This window comes from Mustela nivalis (genome assembly GCF_964662115.1).
Source record: "Mustela nivalis genome assembly, chromosome: 8".
Lineage (NCBI taxonomy): Eukaryota > Metazoa > Chordata > Mammalia > Carnivora > Mustelidae > Mustela > Mustela nivalis.
This window is the reverse complement of record NC_139027.1, coordinates 10,702,934-10,730,813: the sequence shown is the minus strand read 5'-3', so window position 1 is coordinate 10,730,813 and position 27,880 is coordinate 10,702,934. Positions and strand designations below refer to the sequence as shown.

General features: G+C 39.8%; 1 protein-coding gene across 1 annotated transcript in view; it reads left to right on the top strand.

Annotated features, from left to right (window-relative positions):
• The window catches only part of NBAS (NBAS subunit of NRZ tethering complex), a 317,592-nt gene that overhangs the window by 35,110 nt on the left and 254,602 nt on the right, over positions 1 to 27,880 (top strand). Inside the window, exons 10-11 of the mRNA XM_082744160.1 lie at positions 16,272 to 16,410; positions 23,808 to 23,876. Coding sequence (XP_082600286.1) covers positions 16,272 to 16,410; positions 23,808 to 23,876 — 208 coding nt within the window. The remainder of the gene's footprint in view (positions 1 to 16,271; positions 16,411 to 23,807; positions 23,877 to 27,880) is intronic.

Below are 27,880 nucleotides of genomic sequence, written 5' to 3'. Positions count from 1 at the left end.
TTTTGATGAACTGAATCCTGTATCTCCAGTTAGAATGTCGAATATCTGAAGGCAGAGAATGTGTAATGTACATTTTTCTAGAAGTCCTTGCCTCTAGAATAAGATTCTGTTTTGCTGATTGATAACTCTCCCTTTGCGGGTTTCTTGGATAAGTAATTTTAATTTCCTGAGTGGAAAAGAAAGATTAAGTTTCTTTTGATTTTTTTCTCTTCCCTTTTTCTTCTAATTTGTATTCATATTCATTCCTCCCATTTCTTTCTTTTTTTTAAAAAAATATTTTATTTGACAGAGAGAGAGAGAGAGAGAGCGCGCGAGCATAAACAGGGGGAGCAGCGGACAGAGGGAGAAGGAGAAGCAGGCTCCCCGCAGAGCAGGGGGAACCCGATGTGGCGCTCTATCCCAAGACCCTGGGATCATGACCTGAGTTGAAGGCAGTCATTTAACCAACTGAGCCACCTAGGCGCCCTCATTCTCGCATTTCTGTTTTATTTTTCTTGTCCCTTTTAAAAGAAGTCTGTTTTATATCTTAATCTTTCCACGTTTTATTTGTTTTGCCTAGTTTAGTTCATACGGACTACTCCCCTGTCTTGATTTATTACAAAGGTCAATATTTGATTTCTTTTTTCCTGGCAGGATTTCAGGGTAAGTTGGGCTCACTTGGCGCCATAGGTTTGAAATTATCATTCACTAAATGCTTATTACATGATATCAATTTGTCACAAGTTGAATTCTCTTTCTTACTCTTAAAAGTTTCACTTTATGGCCCAGGAGCTATGCAAATTGTAGGTGTTTTTATTGGCGGGGGGGGGGGGGTGTCTCTGTAAAATTTTGGAATTGTAACTTTGTATCAAACCACAGAAAGAAGGCCTCACATACGCGTGGGTTCTGCACTCACATACACTTCTTGATAGCAGTCAGCTGGGCGACGGATGACTGGATTAAGGTTTTGGAATGAAAATTGTTACAAAGCACGGGGTATGTGTAAATGCCCTGTTGTGCCTGACAAAAATATTGCTAGGTTGTTTGTTTTTTCCATTATGCAGTCTTTTTTAAATGAAAGAAGCTGAAATATTCATCACATTTTTATTTATTTTTGGTTACTCTAGTAATGTGAGCCCGTGATATATATCATCTACAAGGATCTTATAAATGTGAAATAAATCAGCCAGAGTGGGGTTGGAATAAATTGGTATTGTATAAACTCAAGGTTTTATGAAATTCATTGTTTTGCCTGATGCTGCCAGCAGTGTTGAAGAAGAAAAATCGAGGTGGTAAATTGGGGAATAGGAAACAAAAATTAATTGAGCAGCTTCAGGTTAACTCTGTGGATTTGCTGATTTCGACCATTTCCTTCTTTACATGCCCTCACTGCCTAATGAATGTGTTTTATTTCCCTCCCTCAGACTCTGTCCTCGGCCTGCATCCCTTTGAGACTCACCCCAGAACCTCCCTGCCTTATCTTTTCTGTTCTTCGGATTCTCTGTTAATAGTGGTTTAGATTACACCTTGATTACAACTAAGGAATTTCTTGTCTCCTTGGTGTTCTTAGAGGGGACTGCAGTCAATCTGTAGAACTGTGTGCTCAGTGGGGATTCCTACATAGTGCCTCTCTCTGGCAGTCTACAGTTGATTTTGGGAGTCCTAGTCACAGAGAAGGGCACGCAATGTGAGCTGAGTTCAAGTAGAAGACTTTATCTGTGTTTTTTTTTTTTTTTTTAAGATTTTATTTATTCATTTAACACAGAGAGAAATCACAAGTAGGCAGAGAGGCAGAGAGAGAGAAGGGGAGAAGCAGGCTCCCTGCTGAGCAGAGAGCCCAATATGGGACTCGATCCCAGGACCCTGAGATCATGACCTGAGCCGAAGACAGAGGCTTAACCCACTGAGCCACCCAGGTGCCCCTATCTGTTTATTTTTAAATGACATTGCTTCCAACAGAATATAGCTTTTTTTGTTTTTAATTTCATTGTGAATTTCTACAAGCAAAATGGGACATACTCTGGACTCCTGGGTGGCTCAGTGGGTTAAGCCACTGCCTTCAGCTCAGGTCATGATCCCAGAGTCCTGGAATCGACAAATAAATAAATAAATAAAATCTTAAAAAAAAAAAGTTGGACATACCCAACTTTAAATGTCTAAAAGTTCCTTGATAAACACAAAGAGTGTTTGAAGGTAACTTCTTTTAGACACTGATTTTTATCAGCAGTGACAATGGAGAATATGCCTTCTTTCTCTGACCCCTTTGAGAAGCCACCCATGCCCAGAATCCTTGATGACTTTTTGGTACTGATCCTAAGTGTGTGGGTCAGTGATTTGTTTCTGTAAGTGTTCGTAATTGTGCCGTTGAGCACTGCCGTTTGCTTAGGGTACTTCCATCACCCCTAACTTTCTCTCATGCCCATGAGTTTTATGGGATGTAAACTCTCTATCAGTAAAACTGTAGTAAATAAGGAATGAATAAGAAAAAAAAAAAACAACAACCCTACACAGGCATTCATTTGAACATTTTTGATGTTAAGAAAAATACTCAGCTTTATGTTAAGAAAGATACTCCTGCTGTCTGTGGGGAAGAGCCGTGACTAATAATGTGTGTCACAGTTGTGCAAAGGGAGAATCCAAACATTTGGGTGGTGGCAAAAATTTTTTTTCTCTCAGTCAGCTGTTTCAGGGCAAATGCAGTTTATACAGAAAGAACTCAAGACAACATTTTTAGGGAATAATAAGCTATGGTTGCCTTAAACTAGGTTACAGTCAGATTACAAAGGTCTCCGTTTGGAGAGTAATTAGGATTTGACGCACCTGTTGGAGGCACTGCTGATCTCAGGGAGGCTCAGGGTGGACTGGGACGTGGTCTCCAGAAGGCTCTTCGTTTTCAGGGGAGACTGAGGAATACCAGCAGGCACTGGCAGCTTCAGGGTTCATGGGCTATGCTTTATGTATGTTGACTTGGTCATCTCCTGTGGGTTTCTGATTTCCCCTACACAGAATTGTAGCCATTTTAAATACATGAGCCCTTTATACTCATGGGGTAAAGGCAACTGCACAAATAAAACAGTGCTTGGTGGGAAATCAAAAATGTTTGTTGTGTGAATGAGCTCTCAAGCGACAGGGTGATAACTTCCACTGCAACAGAACGGAAGGAAAACAGTCTTGGAGATAGAAAGGGTGCTGAAGGGCCACAGTCTCTTCTTAATACATCACTTTCGTCTAGGGAAGTTGTACATGGGTGCCTCAAATGTTTAAATTTGATCTTGTGAAGAGGGTAGTGTTGAGTGTTCCCTACCTTAAAGGTTTATCCAAGGGCTTAATGTATTTTATTCTCCTACTATGAGGTAGAACTTCTATTAAGATCTATGAGATGGGGGCGCCTGGGTGGTGGCTCAGTGGGTTAAGCCACTGTCTTCGGCTCAGGTCATGATCTCAGGGTCCTGGGATCGAGTCCCGTATCGGGCTCTCTGCTCAGCGGGGAGCCTGCTTCCTCCTCTCTCTCTCTCTGCCTGCCTCTCCGTCTACTTGTGATTTCTCTCTGTCAAATAAATAAATAAAAAATCTTAAAAAAAAAAAAAGATCTATGAGATGCACGTGAAAGCCAGGCAGTGGATTTTCACAGCCATTACATTGCTGTAACGTTGCCCATCTTTCTGGTTCCTAAGGTCGTACGTCTTAAGTGAAAAGATGTGCTCTGTTGACAGCTGGAGGACCAGTTAAGGGTAAATGGCATTAAGATATTTTTCATAAACTGTAACTAGATAAGATTAATAACTTTATGAAGGGTCCCTTCTAGAAAAGGAAAGAGAGTCCTGTGTTGTGATCATTGCCGATTATCTCCCACCGCAGTGACAGAGTGCACTTGGCCTTTGATGATGTGGGTGCTATTGGCATTTGAGAGATGAATGTGTAGCCCTGTACCTGAGAAGTGTAAATGTCAGTAATTGAGTTGACCTTCTATTAAGGAGTTTTTCATTTTGCCTCTCAATTTCTCATTTCTCCAGCATGAGAAAATTCTCCTTTTTCTGAGTGCAGGTCAGTTTTTTGAGGAGAAATGAAGGGTGCTGTAGTCTGTGGAGAGAGCTGCATGGTCTCGTAGAGGTGAAAGCTCTTGGGTGTGAATAAGGGACTTCTGAGCTTCACAGACTAAATTTTTTGATTTTACAGGCGTTTTTTTGGGGGAGACGGGAAAGTGGGGAGTCTTGGCCATAGCCCGTGATCTGTTTTCATCCAGAAGGTGTTACAGAGAGGTAGTCGTGTGTGACTCCGAAGTGTCCTTGCCCTTCGCAGCTTCTACCTGGCTGGCTTTTAAGTCAAAGATTTCATGTTTGAAGATTCTTTGATAGGAGGGGCTCATTCCCTTTATGTTACAGTTACATAGAAATAGGTCTTTGAAGACCTTTATAAATTTTTTACTCTGTTCAACTGATAAATCTGTCATCTGGTCCCGCTCCCCTTTGCCTCATATTTTTCTTTTGGAGTGTTTTGGTTATAGTTTAATTTGATATAACTTTATTTTTTCTTTTAACAAATTTTTATGATGGAAATGTTCAAGCATACACAAAAATTCAGTGACCGATATAACGAATCTACCTATGACCCAGTGGCTATAACTTTTTAGGCAAGACATTTTGTACCTTGTTTATACCCCCCACCTTCCAGTTAGAACGACTACTTTATAATTCCTCTGCAAAGCTTTACGAGAATGCAATTTTAGGAAGTAACTTGGGCCAGATAGAATTTTTTCTTCTCCCTGGAGCGATGCTAGCTGTTGCGCATTCCCTTCGGGTGTAAGAGCTGAAAGAAGACTCCTGAGTTATATTTAGCTTATTTTATAGGAATGAGGGAGTGTCACTTAATTATGTCTTATGGACAAATAGAAAATTAAAACAATATGTTTCTGACCTAATAGAATGTGTACTGGGTTAGGTAGGGCACAGGCGGTCTGAATTCTGTTCTTGATTCTACTTACTAGCTGTGAAATTTCAAGGTAAGTCGCTCTTTCTGAACCAGGTGCTGGCATTGCGCTGGGTCCAGACAGTACATGGTTTTAGTAAGCTGCTCAAATACATACGAGGTCTGGTGCAGACTACAGGCAGCGTTTAACAGAGGAGGATTGTGGTAGGGGGTTTAGTAGAATGCATTCGAGACAGACCCATTGTCAGGGATACTTGGCAGGCCCCAGTAGGGATTCAAAGACCAAACTTCTTTTCCTGGGAAAAAAGTTTGAGAAAGAGTTTAGTAATTGAACTACTTATACTGGAATAGAAGGGGAATTTGGGTTTCAGACCCTGGGTAGTTCTGGAATCAGGATCTAAGGTAGACATGGAGTGGACCAGATGGACGGATGCTGAATGTACTGGGCTTTTGCAGCCCTGTTGCTTAAATCCGTCCTGAGGATTGGGAGGAAATGAAGTCTTCAGATGATCACTGGCATCAGCTGTTGGGTTGAGGGAAAGACACAAGGTCCAAGACCTCTGGGAAATCTAAATTAACTTGTTAATTAGTATTTCTGTGAACATTCTGCTTACCGGGGTAGCAGTTCTTAACAAGGTCTGGACAACAGAATCACCTATTGGAAAACAAGTTTTAAATATTCATATACTGAGGCTGTACTGTTAAAGGCTTGGTAAGGTATAGGACGGGCTGGTAGCATCTGTTTGTTAGAGGGGATTCTGATTCCCCCACCACTTTTACTAATAAGACTTTGAAAAATTAAATAAAATGAATAAAACTCTTCTTCCTATCCTTGCTATTGAAATTGGCCTAATGAAGGATTAGGAATAAATTTCATTTGAGGTGTTACCGCCTTTCTATAGCTTATGGCTGCCTAGGATACTGGATCGAGAAGTGCTGTGAGCCCAGTTCTGTAGTTACCGACTCCGGGTCTGGATTCCTCTAGACCTATGTAAATTCTTATATTTCTCAAAATACCCCCACCCCTTTTTTCCCCTAAGATTTTATTTATTTATTTGACAGAGAGGGACACAGCTAGAGAGGGACCACAAGCAGGGGGACTAGGAGAGGGAAGGCAGGCTTCCCGCTGAGCAGGGAGCCCCATGTGGGGCTTGATCTCAGGACGCTGAGATCATGACCTGAGCTGAAGGCAGACGCTAAACAACTAAGCTACCCAGGCGCCCCGGTAATAATTCTTCTTTAAATATTTGGTAAAATTCCTCTGGGAAGCCATCTGGTCCTAGACTCTTGTTTGTTGGAAGATTGTTGGTTACTGCTTCAGTTTCTTTGCTCTTATGGGTCTGTTCAGGCTTTTTCTTTCTTCTTCTTTCAGTTTTGGCAGTTTATATGTTTCTACGGATGTATCCATTTCTTCCAGATTGTCTAATTTGTTGGCATATAATTGCTCATAATATTCTCTTATAATTGGCTGAAGAGTTGTATGGATAGAAGGCCTGAACCAGGTTGTTTTTTTCTTCAAACCTGTCTTAGACAAAATTACAGTCTCGTTAACCTCTGGGACTCTAAGTACCTTCAGGGCAGGGAAAATTTGGTTTCCTTACACAGCATTTCTTACACTGCCAGCACAGTCCCTCGCAAAATTTGGGTACGTCTTAGATGGACATGGAATTGACTTAACCTGAAGTTCTTAAGATTATAACTGAGACATTTTAGAGTCCTTTGCTGATTACCATATACTTAATGAATCTCAGTCTTCACACAATTCAGTAAGACGGTATCCTAACTGCTCTTGTGTAGATGAAACTGAGCTCTGAGAGGTTGAGACTCTGTAAGATGATGCAACTGTTATGTGGTAAGCTCGTGTCCTCTGATAATCACGCTCTGTAGGCTTTTCTCTGTACCTGGGATTGGAAAACTATGGCCTGTGGCCAAATCTGACCTGTTTCTGTGTAGTCTGGGAGCCAAAGCTGGACTTTAACATTTTTTTAAGTGTTTGGGGAAAAAAAAAAGAGTCTCTTATAGCCCATGAAAACTATATGAAATTCAAATTTCAGTGTCCACAAATATAATTTTATTACAACTTGTCATACTTTAAAAAAATATATATTATCTATGCTTTTTTGTACTAGGACAGAGGAGTTGTGAAAGAGACCATTATGGCCTGCAGATCTTGAAATATGTGTTGTCTCTCTTTTTTATTTTAAAGACTTTATTTATTTGACAGAGAGAGTGAACAAACACGCACGGGGAGTGGGGGGAGTGACAGAGGGCAAGGGCGAAGCAGGCCTCCACGGAGCAGGGAGCCTGATGTGAGGCTTGATCTCAGGACCCTGGGATCATGACCTGAGCTGAAGGCAGACGCTTAACTGACTGAGCCACCCAAGCGCCCCTATTCTCTGTTTTTTTTTTTAAATAGAAAATGTTTGCTGATGTCTACTATGTGCCAGCCAACCTTCTAACTGGGTATGGGTTAAATTCTGCTTAGAAGATGTAAAATAAGGAGTATTGAACTTTATGTATAGATTTCCTTACACCCCCTGGTTCTAAATTCTAAATTGTATTTTAAGGAGTTTCTAATCAGGTACCACTCAGTTTTAAATACATTAGATGTATAATTATTAAATTGCTAGAAAAATGTGATGACTTTTATTACTAAACTAAGCACTCTTCCCATCCAAGAAAAATCCTCACTGTTTTGCCTTCAACAACTAACCATTCACGAAAATCAGTTTTCTGTGATCATTCTTAAGTTGGATAGACTGAATAGTGTCATGCTTCAGAATGTGTTTTCTAGTGAACTGTGCCCTTCAGAGCTCACATTATAGATTCAAGCATGATGGAAAGCTGCGCTCTCGTGTGCTCTCTGTATCGGCAGCATCAGAATCACTGGGAGAGATTGTTAGACATGTGGACTCTTGGACTCCATCCTAGGCCTCCAAATGTAGACCTCTGGGGAACTGGCCCAGCTTTCCACTTTTACAAGCACTGTGGTTGATTCCGATGCATACGTGTATCTGAGAACCACCGATGTAGGGAGTCACGATTTTTTTTTTTTTTTTTTAGGAGTCATGATTTTGAATGTTTTCTTCCTGTAAGCCTTTTTTTTAGTAAATAGACATAAACAGAATTCTAAATTTTGAAGTGGTAAGATTTTCAAAATAAAGAATGTGTAAGCTATACTAAAAATGAGTTAAAATGGGGAAACTTTCCATTATCCCAGGAGAGGACTAACTTCTCGCTGCGAAATAGTAGGTAACAATTTTTGAGCCCAAGTTTTGACAGGCACAGATCTTAGACACTTCTTAAGCTTGAGACCTGCAGTTTCTTCTTTCTTCCCCTTCTGCGGGTTGTGTGCTGCAGGCCCAGTGGTCACTGGACAGAGTGTGTACAGGTGTGTCTCCTTGTGTTCCAGACTTTCCTCGGCTTTAAGAAGTTTTGAGCCACTAGATGGCAGAGTCCTCCAACAGTTATTAGATGAAAGGCCCTTCTTAATAAACCATCTGTGATCCTTCTTGGAAATAATTTGTAGTGTCTCATTTAGCTTTCCCAGTTCATCAGGATCACGTGTGGTGTGGTGCTGAGGGACACACATTCTGACCCGACCTCCCTTTCTTCGGACGGCCTTGACCACCCTGTGTCCCTGCCCCTTGTTCTGCACCGGCCTCTGCCTTTATGCCCGCTCATGGAATTCACCCCTTCTGGTGTTTTTGGCTTCATCAGTCACAGTTTATTTTTGTTGTCTGATCCCTGTGTCCCTGCTTTGAGTTTTAGACTCTTAGCCTGTCAGAGCTGGAAGAGAGGTTCATCCATCATCTGGCTCAGCCCCTTCATTTCTCAGGTGGGAGAGCTGAAGCCTGGGGAGGTTAAGCCAAGGACAAGGACTGTGTCTTATTTATCTCTGTGCCCTGTGGTGCTCTGCACGTAGCGTGCAGATAGAGGTTTCTTGAGTGGAGCAATTGTGGTGAACGCTGCGGAGAATACAGATACAATCTCTGTGCCCAAGTGGCTCCAGGTTTACAAAGGGAGGCACGACTTCAATGACTGTTCCAGTGTACAGGGAGAAGGTGATAAGTGCCCAGGGAGGGAGCAAGACAGACTATTTTGTAATGTTAAGGACCCCTTGGAACTTTGTCTCCTGATCCTCCTGCTTCCAGTTATAGGCTAGACGTGCGCACCGCATTCATTTTTCTCCAGTCACGCCATTCTACAAACTAGACTCTCTTCTTTGACATCGAGTTCCCTTGGCGTAGGATGCTCTTTACCTGATCCCTTTATCTGTCTGGGAAATTGTTTGAAGAGTCAGCTTTTTGCTGATGTTAAGCCTGTGAAGCCTTTCTTGGCCTTTTCCTCCATGCAGCTTACTTCTCTGTCCTTTGGACTGTCTTTATACCAAACTCCAAGGTCATTGACGGGGTTCTGTGCAGTAGTGGCTTGTGTTGACTTGTCCTATCCCCTGGAGTGACTGTGCTCGTTTTCATTCCTGTGTGTCAATATATCTCCAAGGCCATCCGAGGAATGGAAGGTAAGGGGAGGGACAGGAAGCCTCCAAGGCCATCATGGAATGGAAGTTAGGGACAGGAAGTGCGCCCCTAAGCACCACACTGTGTTGATCCTGACGAACTGGGAAAGCTAAATGTGACACCACAAATTAAAGCCAAGAAGAATTATAAATGGTTTATTAAGAAGCTTTTTTACAAACCATAAGTGACTCTTAATCTCACAAAACAAACTGAGGGTTGCTGGGGGGGGCGGTGTTGGGAGAAGGGGGTAGGATTATGGACATTGGGGAGGGTATGTGCTTTGGTGAGTGCTGTGAAGTGTGTAAACCTGGTGATTCACAGACCTGTACCCCTGGGGATAAAAATATATGTTTATAAAAAATAAAAAATTATAAATTTAAAAAAAAGGTAAAATATATTAAAAAAAAGAAAATAAAATAGACTCAAACATTTCAGGTAAAAAAAAAAAAAGAAGCTTTTTTAGTTGCTTAGCATAGTCCTCATTGCTTAGCACACAATTTGCATGTAGCAAAAATTGATGGGATGGAGGGTATGTCTTCTTTTTTTTTTTAATATTTTATTTATTTATTTGACAGACAGATCACAAGCAGGCAGAGAAGCAGGCAGAGAGAGAGAGGGATGCAGGCTCCCCGCTGAGCAGAGAGCCCGATGCGGGGCTCGATCCCAGGACCCCAGGGTCATGACCTGAGCCAAAGGCAGAGGCTTAACCCACTGAGCCACCCAGGAACCCTAATGTCTTAAGATTACATTTGTTGCAGAGTTATTAGAATCTAAGACCCAAGATTTTCCTATTATCCACAAAATTTTGAGGCCAAAGATTATTGGGCAAAGATTATTCGCATCTCTCTCTTTTTCTCTCTCTGTCTGCCTCCTTCCTTCCCTCTTTTTCAATAAGAAGTACAGTTTTAATTCACACACATCATGTGCTTTAGTTTAGAGAACTTACTTTGTACTCTGGAAAATCTGTTTTGGTTTAATTTTATTTTTTAAGATTTTATGTGTTTATTTGACAGATCACAAGTAGGCAGAGAGACAGGTAGAGAGAGGAGGAAGCAGGCTCCCTGCTGTGCAGAGAGCCCGATGCAGGGCTTGATCCCAGGACCCTGAGATCATGACCTGAGCTGAAGGCAGAGGCTCTAGCCTACTGAGCCACCAGGCGTCCCGGTTCATGTTTTTATAGAAAGATTTTAAAACAGTTACTTCAAGATATGATTCTTAAAGTAAGCACCTAAGAGCCCAGTATATTTACTTTGTATATTTAAGGAGGTAATGGTTACCACCACATGTAAGTATTCTGGGTGGAGGAAATTACTGCAACAGAACAACATTAATGATAAAAGCCTGGTAGTGGGTACTAAGGAGGGCATATATTGTATGGAGCACTGGGTGTGGTGCATGAACAATGAATCTTGGAACACTGAAAAAATAAAGTTAAAAAAAAAGTTATTTTCTACAGTATTATCTGTTTGTGGACTTACTTTCTGTGAAAATCTAACAGTCCCTTCAGGAGTGAATCACAGAATGCTTAAGCTGTAGCCATTAATGTATAAACAACCTCAAAATGTCACAAAGTAAATGATATGCTAATTTTATTTTCAGTATTTGGCTAGACTTGTGGCGTGGTGTTCTGTGTAAGAGCCAATTTACTGAATTTTCTCTCCTGGACTTCATTAACTGGAAAGATTTATGTACATAATTGGGAATACTCTATCTTGACGTTCTTCTTTTTAGGCTAAAGAGAGAGAGTGATGTAATGAACACCTAAGTACCTACTGAGAATTAACAGATATTAAGATTTTCTTTTTTACTTAAGGTGTGTGGGTGTGTGCACATACACATATGTGAATAAAAGGCAATACTGAGGGTTTTGAAGGGGCGGGGGGTGGGGGTTGGGGGAACCAGGTGGTGGGTATTAGAGAAGGCACGGATTGCATGGAGCACTGGGTGCGGTTTAAAAACAATGAATACTGTTACGCTGAAAAGAAATAAAAAATTTTCAAAAAAGGCAATACAAACAAAACGTCCTACTTCCATTGCTTTGTCTCACTATCCCTTTCTAGAGGTCACTACTCATGATTTTGTTGTATAGCCTTCTCTATCTATCCATCCATCCGTCTTTCTACTGTAGTTACATTGCATGTTTCCCTGACCAATTTACTGAATTTATCCATCCTTTGTAAACATTTAAAATACTTCTAATTTTCCTTTATTATAAATAGTGCTGCATGAAGTATTCTTTGACCAAGAGATAAATATACCCATACAAGAATTTCTCTAGTGTTTCCTTGGAACAGTTTGTGGGATTGTTAGGTGTATGTGTTTGTTTGGTATTGTCATATCATTCACCAAAATGATTGCTCCAGTTTATGATTTCATCAGTACTTTATAAGAGATACTGTGTCCTTAAACATACTCTGTATTGTTTTGCTGATTTTTTTTTTTTTTTTTTTTTTTTTTTTGGTAAATATAAACTATATGCCCAGCATGGGGCTCGAACTCACAACACCAAGATCAAGAGTCACATGCTTTACCAACTGAGCCAGGCAGATGCCCCTACATCCTAAATCTCTGCTGTTTTAATCCACATTATTGACTTGGCTTTCACCTTTTGTGACTTACTTTATTCTTTGTTTTTCTTTTGAGCTGATTGTGGTATGTAAATTGCTTGCTATACTATTACTCTTATGTACTTTCCTGGTGTGTGATTTATCTTTGTATGGATAGAAGTTTTAGATTTCAATATGGTGAAATTGGAAGGAGAATGTCTTAATGACACTAGGTAGGAAAGTATTTGCAGGCCAAGATGCACAAAGCACAGGTCATAAAGGGAAAGATTGGGGTGCCTGGGTGGCTCAGTGGATTAAGCCGCTGCCTTCGGCTCAGGTCATGATCTCGGTGTCCTGGGATCGAGCCCCGCATCGGGCTCTTTGCTCAGCGGGAGCCTGCTTCTCTCTCTCTCTCTGCCTGACTCTCTGCCTACTTGTGATTTCTCTCTCTGTCAAATAAATAAATAAAATCTTTAAAAAAAAATAAAAATAAAGGGAAAGATTATCGGTGTGAATGGAGTGGGCTTTTCTCAGATCTGTACACATCCTTGTGAATTTTAGACTTGTTTAATTCTGTCACATCAGTTTCAGTTCCACGAAAGATTCTGTTGGGATTTTATTTGAAATTGCATTCAATTTATAGGTTAAGGGGAATTGACATCTTTAAGGTTTTGAGAGTTTGTCGAAGAGCATGGTATTTTTCTGTCTTTGTCTTTCACTAATACCTTGAAATTTTTCCCCCAATACTTTGCTTTACCAGATTATCAGTTTAGCATTATCTAGTGCTGTCTTTATCAGTGAATCACCCTCTTCCCCCATTTCTCCCCATCCCTGTGGCCATAAGCTTTCCCCTTCTCCCTGCCTCATCTTCTGGTACTTACTGCTGAAACCTAGCAAGCATTGGGACAGGCGGGGGGAAGTGGGGTCACTATAGCACCTTTCCCTGTGCTACTTAAGGAGCAAGTTGGGAGTTTTAAATTCAGTCACTCAGGAACCATTTGTTCTGTGTGCTGTGCTGGGTCTGGGACTTCTCGCCCCTCTCTTTCATTGACTGTTTTCATTCGAATTACATCATTTTACCATCTAGTGAGGACCGTACATGACTAGTGCCATTGTTCTGCTTCTTTGTCCACTTACTCCTCCATTGGGCATTAATGGAGGAAAGGTTGTTTGGAAGCAGATACTAAATCTCTTTTGTTCTTGTTGGAGTTTGTCCTGTAGCTAATTTGATGTGTGCATGGCTATGGTATTTATCAAAAATCAGAGAGAGGAAGTATCTTCTAGTGTTAAGACCAAGAGATAAAAAAACCGAAATTTTAGTTAGCTTTTATCTCCTTCAGTAGTCAGACAACTTCGTTCTATACATATGTATATATGTATGAACATATATAATAAATATATATGATATTTGTTACATATCATATATATAATTTTTTTGGTTATCAAATAATCCTTTATTAACATATTTTCTTTTGTGGTTCTTAACTAGTGGGACATTCCACTGCTTCACTTTTGATGTCATCTGTGATGTCATGAAGTGGTCCCTGTTGATGTTCTTTGTGATGTCACAAGGATGGTGACCATTAACATTGCAGCCCACAGATTGGGCAGTTTCTAGAATCTCTTTAATGGTTCCAGAGAGTTCTCTGGCTAAGGAATGGTACTGCATCAGTTGGGGAGGATTGACAGATTCATCAAAATGACACTTCCATGGGGCACCTGGGTGGCTCAGTGGGTTATAGCCTCTGCCTTTGGCTCAGGTCATGATCCTAGGGTCCTGGGATTGAGCCCTGCATCAGGCTATCTGCTCAGCAGGGAGCCTGCTTCCCTTCCTTTCTCTCTGCCTGCCTCTCTGCCTACTTGTGATCTCTGTCTGTTAAATAAATAAATAAAGTCTTAAAAAAAAAAAAAGGTGACACTTCCACCCTGCTAATGTTTTCCTACTTCTTTCTCTTGGTAGTTCCTTGAGGGCTTCGATAATCAGGGTAGAGGCAGAAGGTACCGTTTCAATCTGGGCCTGTCTGTTCTGAACGGTCAGTTTCCCTGTTATCCTCAGACCTTTCTAACCACCAGCTGCCTTGGCAGTGTCGTCACCAAATTTTTTTGGAGATAAACCCAGGGGGCCAATTTTGAGGACCAGGGTGGCACTGACTTTGTTACCGGGTGCACCTCAGGTCTATCTTTGATCTCACTGGGCTCAAACTCAGGTGACATGGTGGAGGCTGTGTCTGGGTTCTGGATGACTGGGGAGAGTTGCAGCTTTGCTTCTGCCAACGCAAAGGCCGAAAACTATCTCTACTTTTTAAATCTGAAAATTAGATAGGTCCCCTCAGTGACATAGTAGTGCAGATTAAATAATGTCCAGTTCCTTGAGAAAAGAATTATATGTTAATGTAAATATATGTTGTACGTTGAGCCGAGGAAAGTTAGTTATCAGAATCTGCTTTATCCTGGCCTTTTGGGGATTTGTTGAATTCTCAAACAGTGTTTTTATTTTTATTATAATTATAGGTTACTAATTTTTAAAGATATGTTTTATGAATCACATGTTTCCTGTTTGAAAAAACATTGAGATTAAATTCAGAAATGTAGATATTCAAAGTTACCTGTTGCGTTTTTATTTATTCAGAAGACTGTTTTGTGTGTGTGTGTGTGTGTGTGTGTTAAGTAATCTCTATGCCCGGTTGCTTGAATTCATGACCCTGAGATCAAGAGTCCCATGCCTGCTCCACCAACTGAGCCCCATCCAGGTGTTTCCAGGGTTGTTGTTGTTGTTGTATAAACAAATTGACTTAAAAAAAATTTCTTTGTGGAATATTTGAAGTCTGTTCTTATAGACAATAGATACTGACTCCTTTGTGCCAGTCATTCAGTTTCAACAATCATTTCGTGGTCAGTTTTGTTTCACAGATACCTATGAGAGAGATAGCCACCCCCACCCACCTGTTCTGGATTACTTCTAAGTAAATCCTTTTGACATGCCAACCCTGAAAAGCCATACAAAGTGTTGTTTTCTTTTACCTTCCAACTTTCTATACAGAACCTGACGTTTTTTAAGGTTTGGTTTTATATGAGCATGGTCTAGAAAAAGGGAAAGGCTGACTTCTGCGAGGGAGTGCATCCTCTTATAAAACGGGAACATGGTGATGACAGTACTATGTGTGTTTTGCTTTAAAAGGAGCTTGATAATTGTTTTCTGTCATTTGGAACAGTTGTAGTTCACGTTGGGGGAGCATCAGATGCACAAGACCAGTGAAACCTGTGTCCTGTCTCTTCCCTTACTGTATTGCCTCATTGTCATTGGGAACAAAAATAATTCACTGGTAACTGTAGTGCTTCCTTTACTAGATCAGAGCTTTACTTCCCAACTTTTCTCTTTCTTAGACGGATGATTATAATATCTATAACATAGTTCCCTGCCAGATTTAGTGAACATGACTTTAAAAATCATGACTGTTTTTGGTGACTGGTTAAAAATACTGTGCTGCATTCTAAGAGAGTAGATCTTAAAAGCATTCATCACCAGGGAAAAAAAAATTTTAAACTGTGTATGGGGTGGATATTAACTAGACTTATGGTGGGGATCATTTCACAATATATACAAATTTTGAATCATTGTGTCATACACCTGAACTAATATATGTTATATATCATCTGCACCTCAGTAAAAAAAAAAAAAAATCATGGGTTTTATTATTATTAATTAGTTTGTGTAGTGTCACAGAGCCTTTGAACTTTTAGTATGTTAGACTGTTTGCCATGTTGGTACCTCCTCTCTAACTGCTAAGGAAGTAGAACAAACAGTAAACAGATCATAATGTACATCTAAAGTGTTAAATAGTCTTGTTTCAGTATAGTTAGACCGCAGAGTTGCTCTCCCAGCGGCCTTCGCTAACACCTGTAGCTGTATACAACCCACTGCTGTAACGAATAGATACCCACCTGGGTGACAGGTCTGTGTGTTCAAGTTCACTGGTGTCGATACAGTTTTTTCAGTGTTCAGTGTTCAACCTTCAAACATTTTTACTCTTTGTAAAATTCCCATCTGGATTTCAGGTACTTGAATGCTTAAGCCTTCCTCTGTATAAGTGAAGGTGAAAATTCTAATTGAAAAACCATTTGCTTTTTTTTTCTTCTAAAATACTGAACTTCTATATTTATAGTTTATAGTAATTTTAGTATATATAGTACTTTTGCTTTACTTTTCTTTGGGAAGGTGACTGCTTCTGCTCTCCTTGTTTTGATGTCTTCTTATTCAGACCGCAATTTATCAGTTCTTAATTTTCTGGTTTTTTTTTAGACTTTTGCTGGTTGGTGGATGCGAAACTGCTGAAGTGGGCATATCAAAAGCTTCTAGCTATGGCCTGTCTGCCTGGAGAGTTCTTTCGGGATCGCCTTATTATAAGCAGGTTACCAATGGTGGAGACAGGGTCACTGCAGTAAGTATCTGGCATTTCACTTTGCGACTAGGCCTCAGGCAGGAACAGGATGAAGTACTTTGTCTCAGTGAGGAAAGTGACTTCATGTGAAATTTTAGTACTTCTTTCCAATATCAGAGTTATCTAAAGTGTTTTTGGTTTCACTTGGTCTCATTTTTATTAACAGCATTAACAGATATTAGAAAAAGAACCTAACAGGAATCCTGTTACTTGCATTTGCTTATTGAGACATTAATGTTTATTCAGCATTTTTTATGGGATGACAACTGTCTTGACTCCTGCGGTGTGTATTAGCTCCCTTAACTCTCATGACTTCTTGGGGTAGATATTGTTACTAGCCTGTCTATTGATGAGGGAAGTAGAGTGTTAGTTTAGTAACTTCCCTGGGTCACCGAGCTAGTAAGTGGTAGAGTCTGGCACAAGTTCCCCTGTTCAAGTTGTTTACCACCATGGCACACTTGCTAATACTTTGGTCTGCATTCACCTGGTTGACACCCAGCCTTTCATCCCTTTGTTCTGTAGCAGAGCACTCCAGTATGCTGTAATAGTCAGTATAGGCTAGATTCTGCTGTGATAATCAAACCGTCCCATGAACAGATGTAAACTCATGGCATTTCTGTGGGTTACCCTATAACCATTCATTCCTTATTTGTGGCAAAGTCTGCTCTTGGTGCCATGACTCCCCTGGACAGTTTGTTCCAAGTGATGACTAGAGAATCCACGCAGGCTGGCAACCTCTTGAGGTTCAAGTATTTCAGTTAATAGGAGGGGAAAGAGAGGGTTAAAAGGTGGAACTTTTCAAACTAGAACTAACATTACCTGTGCTCACAGTTCATGTGTTCTAACTATTCACGTGGTCCTTTTTACCTTCAAGGGCCCTGGGAAATAGTTCTTCTGTGTGTCTAGAAAGGCAAGATAAAATACTGTTTCCCTATGCAAACTGCTGGAAGTCAAGCACTCAATCACGAGTAGGCATCCTGTGCTTAGCACATTGCCTTCCATGTAGTGGACACTCAGATACTTCTCAAATGAGGGAAGAAACCAAGAACTTAAGGAAAACACAACTTAAGTGAATATGTCATGTTGTTTTTTTCCTGCAGTGAATGTATTTGTTCTATTATTTTTGTTTAAAATGCGCTGATTTTAAATTAATCCTCTAAAACCACAAATGGTTAAAAGGTATAAAAAAGGAAATAATGAAGAAGTACTTTTTTTTTTTTTTTTAAGATTTTATTCATTTATTTGAGAGAGAGAGAGAGCGCATGAGAGGAGAGGGGTCAGCGGGAGAAGCAGACACCCTGCCGAGCAGGGAGCCCGATGGGGACTCAATGCGGGACTCAATGCGGGACTCAATGCGGGACTCAATGCGGGACTCAATCCTGGGACTCCAGGATCATGACCTGAGCCGAAGGCAGTCGCTTAACCAACTGAGCCACCCAGGCGCCCATGAAGAAGTACTTTTAAAAAGAAATCTTAAGCAATGACTGAAAGCTTCATTCATTTTTTTTTCTTTAGCTTTTGACATATTTTGAAGTACGTGATTGTGAATTTAACCCAACAAAGTAGGGTTGTTTTTTTTTTATTTAATTAGCTCACCTTACTCGTTTTTATACCACTAGATCTTATAACCGTTTGTATTTCTGCATGAATTTATAATCGAGGACTGTGCTTTGTGCTTTTCCTTCCATGCTTTACCCCCCTATCCATTCTAGATCCTGCCTCTTCTCCTGCAGGGTGCAGGGAGGAGTCCACATTGAGTGTTAGTAGCCACACTTCACAGAAAAGGAGCCCAAGACCCTAGAACTAAAAATAGGGGAACACAGATGGAACAGATCTTGTAGTCACTGTTGAGTACCTTTCCCCGCTCCCCATTGAAATTATATACAGGTCAGTGGTCCTGTCAGATTTATTTCTGATGATTATCCCATAATTCATAAAGAGGTAGGAGTTGTTTATACATATTAAATATACTATTTCGCTTTTGCAGGGTTAGTCCGGTTTCTCTCTCTGATTTAATCCATACCCAGCTTGTAGTTTTTTCTGTGATATCCGCCAGGGCAGATCTTGGAGTTTGAAACTGTTTTGGCTTTTGAATCAAAGTGTGATGTCTGCAACTTATTTTTAAATGGTTAGGATTGAACACATAACCCCAAAATGAAGAGTTGGACGCTCTGTGACTGACCCAGCTAGGCGCCCCAGTCAGACCCATAATTTAAAAGATGTGTGTACGCACACAGAGATAAAGCAAGCGTGGCAACGCGTTCATAACTGGTGAGCCCGAGCGGAAGGCATACTGGTGTTTTGTTGTGCATTCACTTCAGCCTCTCCATAGCTATGAGATTTGTCAAAATTAAAGGTTGAGGGGGAAAAAAAAGAAAGAAAAAAATAGGTAAGTGTGGAGAATACAAGGAGAGATGAAGTAGGCAAATGGTGGAAGTCCATTTCAGTACAGGATAACAGGGAGTGTTTGTGACAGAATGGCCTGGGAAAGGAGGAGTCCCGGAGTATGGTCGCATACCGTGAAACCTTCCTTCACCTTGGCTTGATTCTCTTGTGCTTTCACTTTGCTCCTCACTCAAGTATTAGAATCTGCTTTGCTATGGTCCTTCTCTCTCCAGCTGAAGCTCTGGGATTGCAGTCTCTTAGAAGAAAATTGCCTGTGCACTGACAGAATAAGTGGGGAAAAACATTAAATTGCAAACTGAATGCTTGGCTGTATGATTAATTTCTTCAAATGCCGCAAGTGTATTTTAACTACGTTAGTGGCTATTAAATGTGTCCTGCTGCTAAACTTACAGTCATTCTGCATAGCCTGCCCCTGCCTTGAAGTAATTTGAATTACAGGATTAGTTCTTTTGTCCGGTGGCAGATACTGCCCTCATCAAACTCGTTTGTTTAAGATTGCTGTTGTGTTGGGTGGATATTGATGAAAAAATGCTGCTGACATATACATTCTAGTCTCTCACAAGGCTGCTAGGTTGTAAAAAGGGACTTTGCAAGATTCAATATGTGCACTGACTAAAGTTTCCAAATTAATGTGAGATAGTTTTATTTATTCATTTGTTCAACATTGAATCACTGCTCTGGTAATAGGAAGGTAGCATCCCTCAAGGGGTTTTACTGTACTGGAGGATGTAGCCATATCCACAAATAGGGGCAGTACACTGTAAAGTTGCATTCTCTACTTCAGTAACTGGGAGAGAAGAGAGAACCCAGATTTGGGAGTCAGAAGTCTGGGATTGGAATTCTGGTTTATCACTCAACACTTGTGTAGTAAGGCTTTTGACACAAACAAGCTAATATATGTGAAGGCCCTTGGTAAGCCATAAAATGATCTCTAGTGTTCATAATTATTATCTGTTTGTATTTTTAAGACCAGGATTTTAGAAAATATATAAAAATGAACAAAACTTAATTTTTATGTTATTGACATTGCTGCTTTTTGGGTGAAGGATGTTTTTGTGGGAAGAACACAGGCTTTTTGGAATCCTGTTTCCCTGGGAAATCTCATTTCCTTCAGAAATTAGAAATAATCAGAGAAATGTTTTCACAGGATCCCACCCCCTTCCTGTGTCTCTGTCTGTACACGGTACCTTTTCTCTCATTTTTACACACAAACTGTCTTTGTACCAACTAAGACCAACCCATCTGTTTGTCCTCCAGATCTCACACTCTTGCTTATTGATATTTCTCCTGCATCATGAATTTTGCTGTCGATTAGATTTACCAGCATACAACATGCTTTTATTTTTCCATCATAAAAACTATTTGTTTTCATTTGGTTTTGGGGGATTTAGACCCGGCTAAATCCTGTTACCACCTCCATTTATTTCCCTTTCTTCAAGGTGTTCAAGAGCTGCTTGTATTTGTTTACACTTCCTCTTTCTTTTCTCTCTTGAATTTGAATTCACTTATGTGGGAATTTACCTCCAGCGTTTCACAGAAACTATCTTGGTGATGTTATCAGTGCCCTCCAGTATTTTACGTTTATCAGTTTTATTGGCTTCCTTCTTTTGTCTCTCTCTCTCTCTCCCTCCTTCTCTCCCTTTCTCTCCCTCTCCTTCCCTCCCTCCTCTCCTTCCTTTTATGTATTTATTTTTTTAAAAGATTTTATTTATTTATTTGACAGACAGAGATCACAAGTAGGCAGAGAGGCAGGTACAGAGAGGGGGCAGCAGGCTCCCTGCTGAGCAGAAAGCCCGATGTGGGGCTCCATCCCAGGACCCTGGGACCATGACCTGACCAGAAGGCAGAGGCTTTAACCCACTGAGCCACCCAGGTGCCCCACTCTCCTTCCTTTTAAAAAAGATTTTAATTTATATATTTGAGAGAGAGCTAGAGAAAACACGGCTTGGGGAGAGGGAGAAGCAAGACTCTCTGCTGAGCAGAGAGCCCAGTGCGGGACTCCATCCCAGGACCCTGGAATCATGACCTGAGTCAAAGGCAGATGCTTAACCAACTGAGCCACCTAGACGCTCCTGTTGGTATTCTTTAATCCCTGCTAATTGCTTTTACAAAAATCAGTTGATTTTCCTTTTTCCCTTTCTTTTCTCTTCCTTTTTAAAATTGTGTTATTGCTACGTTGACAAAACTTGTAATTTTTGCACGTTAGTTTCTACCTTATCCTCACCTTTCTTTAGTCTTCGATGTCCGTGTCTTTTACAGAATGCCGTTACTTCTTTTGTTGAAGTCATCACTGGGTTGGATGAAACTATTTTCTAGTAGATGTGGTTTGGTTTATTTTTTAAGATTTTATTTTTAAATAATCTCTACATCCAACCTGGGGCTTCAACTCACTACCCTGAGATCAGGAGCTGCATGCTCTACTGGCTGAGCCAGTCAGGTGCCTCTCTTTTAGTAGACGTTCTAAGAAGGTCTCATAGGTAAAGGGTCCTTAAGTTCTTGGATCTTCAAAATTGTTGTCTAATAGCCTGAATATTTGAAGGAAAACGTGTCTGGATATAAAATCCTTAGCTTACCATTTCTTTCATTGAACTTAAAAAAATAGCCACTACTCTATTATTGCTTTACTTTGTCTGTGGAATTTGAAACTTCTCACTTACCTTAAATTATTTTCCCTACAAAGGGAAACATAGAAATAACATACAAATGTTATTTGGCCATTTTGCTTAGATTGCCTTGAGGATTTTTGTTTTCTTTGTGTGAAATTTAATAGTTTTCCTGGGATATTTCTTGGAGTTGATTTTTTTGGGAGGGGGACTGATTTTCTCAGGTACCCCTGCTTGCTCTTTCAATGTATAAATTCGTATCTTTTTCTATGTCTGGTGAGCTTTCTTAGATGATAACTGTGACAATGTTTTTAGAGGGATGTTATATCCCTTGGCTACCTTCCCTTGTCTGTCCTTCCCAGGCCCTGCAGTATTTTTACAGTCTGCTTTTGCTCACCACCAGGCCTTGTGGTAGGTGTCGTGGGGACATGGGAGTTGGAAGGAGCAGTAGAGATGACAACTGGGACTTGTGACTTTTGTTTTTCTACTTAAAATTATTTTGAAGTTTGGGTTATCTTCAGTCTTCAAGTTAAGTTGAGGGCACTTTTTTTTTTTTTCTATTTATTTGAGAAAGAGAGCACGTGTGTAATTGGAGAGACAGAGATAGAGAGGGAGAAGCGGGCTCCCTGATTTGGGGCTCGACCCTAGGACCCTGGAATCATAACCTGAGCTGAAGGTGGATACCCAACTGACTGAGCCACCCAGGCACCCCTGAGGCCATGGTTTTCTTGTAGATCAACAAGTCTTTCTTCCTCTCCCTCCCTTCCTTTGATCCATCAATCCATTCATCCATCCAAGTAATATCTGCACCCAACATGGGGCTTGAACTCATGACCCTGGGACCAAGAGTTGCACACTCTACTGAGTCAGCCATGCACTTCATATTTTATCTTCTTACTCTTTTTTGTTGGAGGAAATATTGGAAGATATGGAGCTAGGCCATCACTAATGGCTTTAGCTATTTCGAAGTTCTAGTAGGGAAAATTTTAACCTTAACAAAACGGCACTCTTTTTTTGCCCTTTTCTCTTAAGGGAAAATTTATATAATATAAAATTTACCCTTAATAAACTTAAAGGATGCAATTCACTTGTTATTGAGTACATCGACAGTGTTGTGCAACCACCACCAGGATGTAGTTCCAGGATATTTTTGTCACCCCAAAAGGAAACCTTCTACCTATTAAGGTATAAAATCCCTGTCGTTCTTCCATCCAGCTCTTGGCAGCCACTAGTCTATTTCTGTGGATTTACCTGTTCTGTTTCTTATAAATGGAATCATGAAATATGTGACCTTTTGTATCTGATTTCTTTTATGTAGCATAATATTTTGGAGGTTCATCCAACTTGTAGCATATATCAGTGCTTCATTTCCTTTTGATGACTGCAGGTATTCCGTTGTGGGGATATACCACATTTTGCTCATTCCTTCTTTGATGGTCATTTGAGTTGTTTCCACTTAATAGTATTGCTGTGAACTTTTGTTTGATATAGTGTTTTTGTTTAAATACCTGTTTTTCATTCTTTTGGGTATATACTTAGGATGAAATGACTGGGTCATATGGTAGTTTCATATTTAGCCTTTTGAGGAACAATCAAACTTTTCCCCAGCAGTTGTACTGTTTGATGTTGCGTCAGTAGTATACTAAATTCTCTGCAGTTCCAACAAAACTTGTTCTTTTCCATTTCTTAAATTATTGCCTTCTCCCCCTCTTGCTTTTGTAAATGTATCTCTTAAATCTAAAGATAAATAGTCTTGTGTCATATTATTTTGAATACTGGTTTCTAAAGGTTGATTTTGGGGGGGGTATTTTTAAAGCATAGGATCAATTCCTTATGAATGAAATTTCTACTAGAAATTTTGACTTTTCCATAATGATGATGGGATAAAAATGATAACCTGGGGGATCTCATTTGAGAAGAGCTTGAGTGGCTTCTAATTCACATAGATTATAGTAGACTTGTTATGTGTGCATTTAAAAAACAAACATTAAAAAAAAAAACATTTGAGTATGGGTGTATGTTGACAGATTGACCATTTGGATTTCTTTTTTCCCAAATAAAAATAGAGTCTCACCAAGATCTTGGACACTTACTGATGATTTTCTCAACTATTCCTTTTTTATTTTTAGATTTTATTTATTTATTTGTTGGGGAGGGAGGGCCCGAGGGAGAGGGGGAAGCAGACTGCCCAGGATCCCAGGACCCTAGGATCATGACCTGAGCTGAAGGCAGAGGCTTAACCGACTGAGCCATCCAGGCTCCCCTATTTTCTCAACTATTTCTTAAAGTACTAGGTTTGCTATAGTTTGCATTTCATGTTAAAGGACTTTTTACAGTGAAAAAGCATTCCATTAATTCTTCTTTGTCTGATGTGCATTTATTTTGCAGGTACCAAAGACATTGGGATTATTAAGGATGTTAAGTGTCAAGTTTTATAGTCGCCCAGGACAAGAACAGGTAACTTATCAGCTTAACCTGTGCTTCTCAGATATTTTCATCCTGAGTACCTTTAAAGGATAATTGAATGAACCTTGAATATACTTCATCTGGATGTGCTCTTAATTGCATACTATGTGGGCATATATGTAAGTTAAAATTCATGGGACTGTTTGCTGGAATTTCTGGGTTTTACTATATATCATTATCTCAATAAGGAGACTTAAAGAAAAAAAAAAAAAAAGAATAAACCTAGGCCTTTTAAATCTGGGTTTGTAAGCCAAAGAAATCTCCTGGGATCATTATATTATCTGAAGTTTTTTGTTTTACAATACTTGTGAATTTTGTATCCTTGTCCACAACATATCCTTTTCAGTTTGTTTTGTTAATTAAAAAAAAAAAAAATCTGAGATTGTTGAAGCTCCTAGAAGAAACAAACCCTGTTGATTCTGGGCTTCAGGTACCATTGTTATATTGTTTTTTCCTCAGTAAGAGATGAATGGCTCTGTGGGAAGGATGTTTGTCGGTTTCATCCTGATGCGAGTGAGACACTCAGGAGCAGCCTCTGCGGGCGAAGGTTCTATTCACTCTGTGTCTGGCTCTTGCAAGAGTCTTGGCCCATATGGAGGCATCAGATCATTCTCTTCCCGTTTTGGGGAGAACCGGACAACCTCATTTTTCTGTTTCTTCAATTTTTTTTTAACTAACGCGAAGGAAATCATCAGAAAATACAGAAACCATAAGAAATAGGACGAGCATTTTGTTGCTGGGTTTGTATTTAATATATTTAAAATTTTGAGTTCTAGTTATTTCTCTGCTCTTGACTTCAGCTAAATCCTATATTCTGGATTGGTTTGGCGTGCTATCTGTAGAAGCAAGCAGTACCACTACTGTTTGTGTCTGGAAAGTCACTTTCTTGTTGAATCCCGTATTTTGTGCTATTTTGCTATTAGCATTTTCTGCTGTCAGTTCGTGGGGTTTGTTTTCATTTTGCAGATGAAGAAACATATGGAAGATCAAGTGACTTGGCCTCTACCTTGTACTCGGTTCTTTCTAATTTACTGTGTTGCCTTTGTGGGTCTGTTACCAATTTAGTGCACAAGAGTGTTACTTTGCTTTTTCTCCCTGCATCTTTTTTTTTTTTTTTTGTATTTTTATTTTTGTATTTTTTATTTTTTTTAAGATTTTATTTATTTATTTGACAGAGAGAGATGACAAGCAGGCAGAGAGGCAGAAAGAGAGAGAGGAGGAAGCAGGCTCCCTGCTGAGCAGAGAGCCCGATGCGGGCCTCGATCCCAGGACCCTGAGATCATGACCTGAGCTGAAGGCAGCGGCTTAACCCACTGAGCCACCCAGGCGCCCTTTTTTTTTGTATTTTTAATTTAACTTCTAGTTAGTTAACATACAGTGCAATGTTGATTTCAGGAGTAGAATCTACTTCTAAGTTACTGTCTTTAACAAAATTTAAGGGGCTCACTATGTTTTGTTTTGTTTTTATTTTGTTGACTATAATAAAACAATAACATGTCATTTCAGTGTTTATTTTTTTTTTCAATCAATCAGCAAACACTTCCTTTGAGCCTGGGCATAATGTTAGAGCAGAGAATAAATAGGTAAATAAAAGGCATTGTATTTCCTCAAGGAGCCCTCAGTGTAGTGGGGGAGAAGGTTAGAGAAGCGGTGAAATAGCACAATATTACATGTTTTCTGACACCTTCTGTCACATCATATGAAGTACCACTGAGGTGTGGAAGAGGGAGCCTTTCATTCTGGAGGGGATAGTTGATTTGGAAGTAAGAGTTCCTTATGCAGAGGGAGGAGCTCTGGGCATTTCCAGGCTGGCAGTATCATGTGGCAAGTTCTGGAAGGGTCAGAGAGTAGCACTGGGACTCTGGTTGGCTGGGCTGCGGGACCCACAGACGCTCGCTGTTTGTATTTGGTGCTTATTTCACTTGGACCAGCGTACCTGTAGTATGTTTAGAACAGGAATTATTTGGGAATTGCTACTCATGCTTCTCCTTTGTATTATACCCTGTGTAATTGTTAGACACTATGTTTATTAGTTGATTTGGGATATTAATAAGCAAATGTAACTATTCAACCAGTGTAGAAAGACCACTTAAAAAAAAAAAAACCTTTTTACCACCCGGGAACTTCAGTTGTACGTTGCCTTGACCCTACTATTGGCAGTTCTCTTGTGTGGAATGTGGCTTTTTCTCCTCAATCAGAGTACCCTCTGTGATTGAGCACAAAGGAGACGCAAACAACTCATTTCCTTATATTTTGATCTATCTTAATGGCACATTGTACCAGGATCCTTAAAAAGATGTTATGAAATTAGTATTCTTAAATCAATGCCTTCAGTAAATATCTGAATGTTACGTACTATCTTATTTGTACCTCATAGTGCCTAGCCCGGAAATAATTATGGGGGATAGATTTTTTTTTTTTGCGCTGTAATTGTAGAGCTGAAAGGCCTCATGTGGCTTATCTAATAATTTCCTATTATTGTGAAAGCTTTCTAGCTTATATGTACTTTTACATGGTCTCACAGGAAGCTTGCATTATTGGCATTATGATGCCTATTTTATTTTTATTCAAATATAGTTAACAGTGTTGTGTTATTTCAGGTGTGCAGCATAATGACTAGGCAATGTTATCCATTACTCTGTGCTCATTATCCGTGGACACTTTAATCCCCTTCACCTATCTCACACGTTTCCTGCCTCCCTACCTCCCCTCTGGCAGCCACCAGTTTTGCTCTGTATTTAAGAGTGTTTTTGTCTCTTTTTTCTTTGTTTTATTTTTTAAATCTCATAAAGTGAAATCCTAGAGTATTTTGCCTTTCTCTGACTTATTTCACTTAGCATTATATCCTCTAGATTCATCCATGTTGTTGCAAATGGCAAGATTTCATTCTTTTTGTGGCTGAGCAATATTCCAACATTTACAATATACCGCATCTTCTTTATCCATTTGTGTATGGATGGACACTTGGGTTGAGTCCCTAGCTTGGCTGTTTTAAATAGTGCTGCAGTAGACATAGGGGCGCATATATCTCTTTGAATTAGTGTTTTCATTTTCTTTGGGTAAATACCCAATGGTGGAATTATTGGATCACATGGCAATTCTATTTTTAATTTTTTGAGGAATTTCTATACTTGCGTTTATTTCTGGGCTCTGTATTCTCCTCCATTGATCTATGTGGTTTTGTGTGTCTGTGTGTGTGTTGTGTGTGTGCGCGCGCGCCCGTGCGTGTTTGTGTGTGCCTGTTGGCACCATACTGTTTTGATTCCTATAGCTTTGTGTTGAACTCTGGGATTGTGATACATCTAGTTTTTTCTTTTTCAGGTTACTTTAATTATTTGGGGTCTTTTGTGGTTCCATGTAAATTTTAGGATTATTTGTTCTAGTTCTGTGAAAAATGCTGTTGGTTTTTTGATAGGGATTACATTAAATCTGTAGGTTGCTTTGGGTTGGGTAGTGTGGACATTTTAATAATATTGGTTCTCCCAACCCATGAGCATGGGATATCTTTTATCTCTTTGTGTCATTGTCTATTTTTTTCACCAGTGTTTTATAGTTTTCAGGGTACAGGTCTTTTACTTCCTTGGTTAAGTTTATTCCTAGGTGTTTTTTTTGTTGTTGTTGTTCTGGTGTTGTTTTGGTAAATTAGATTGTTTTCTTTGTCTTTTTTAAGATTTTATTTATTCATTTGAGAGAGAGAGCACAAGCAGGAGGAGAGGCAGAGGGAGAGGGAGAAGCAGACTCCCCACTGAGCTGGGAACCCAACATGGGGATTGATCCTAGGACCCTAGGATCATGACCTGAGCCCGAAGGCAGAAGCTTGACCATCTGAGCCACGCAGATGCCCCAGGATTGCTTTCTTAACTTTTCTTTTTACTACTTCATTATTAGTGTATAGAAATGCAACAGATTTCTGTATATTTTGTATCCTGTGACTTTACTGAATTCATTTATCAGTTCTGGTAGTTTTTGTGGATTCTTTTGAATTTTCTATATAT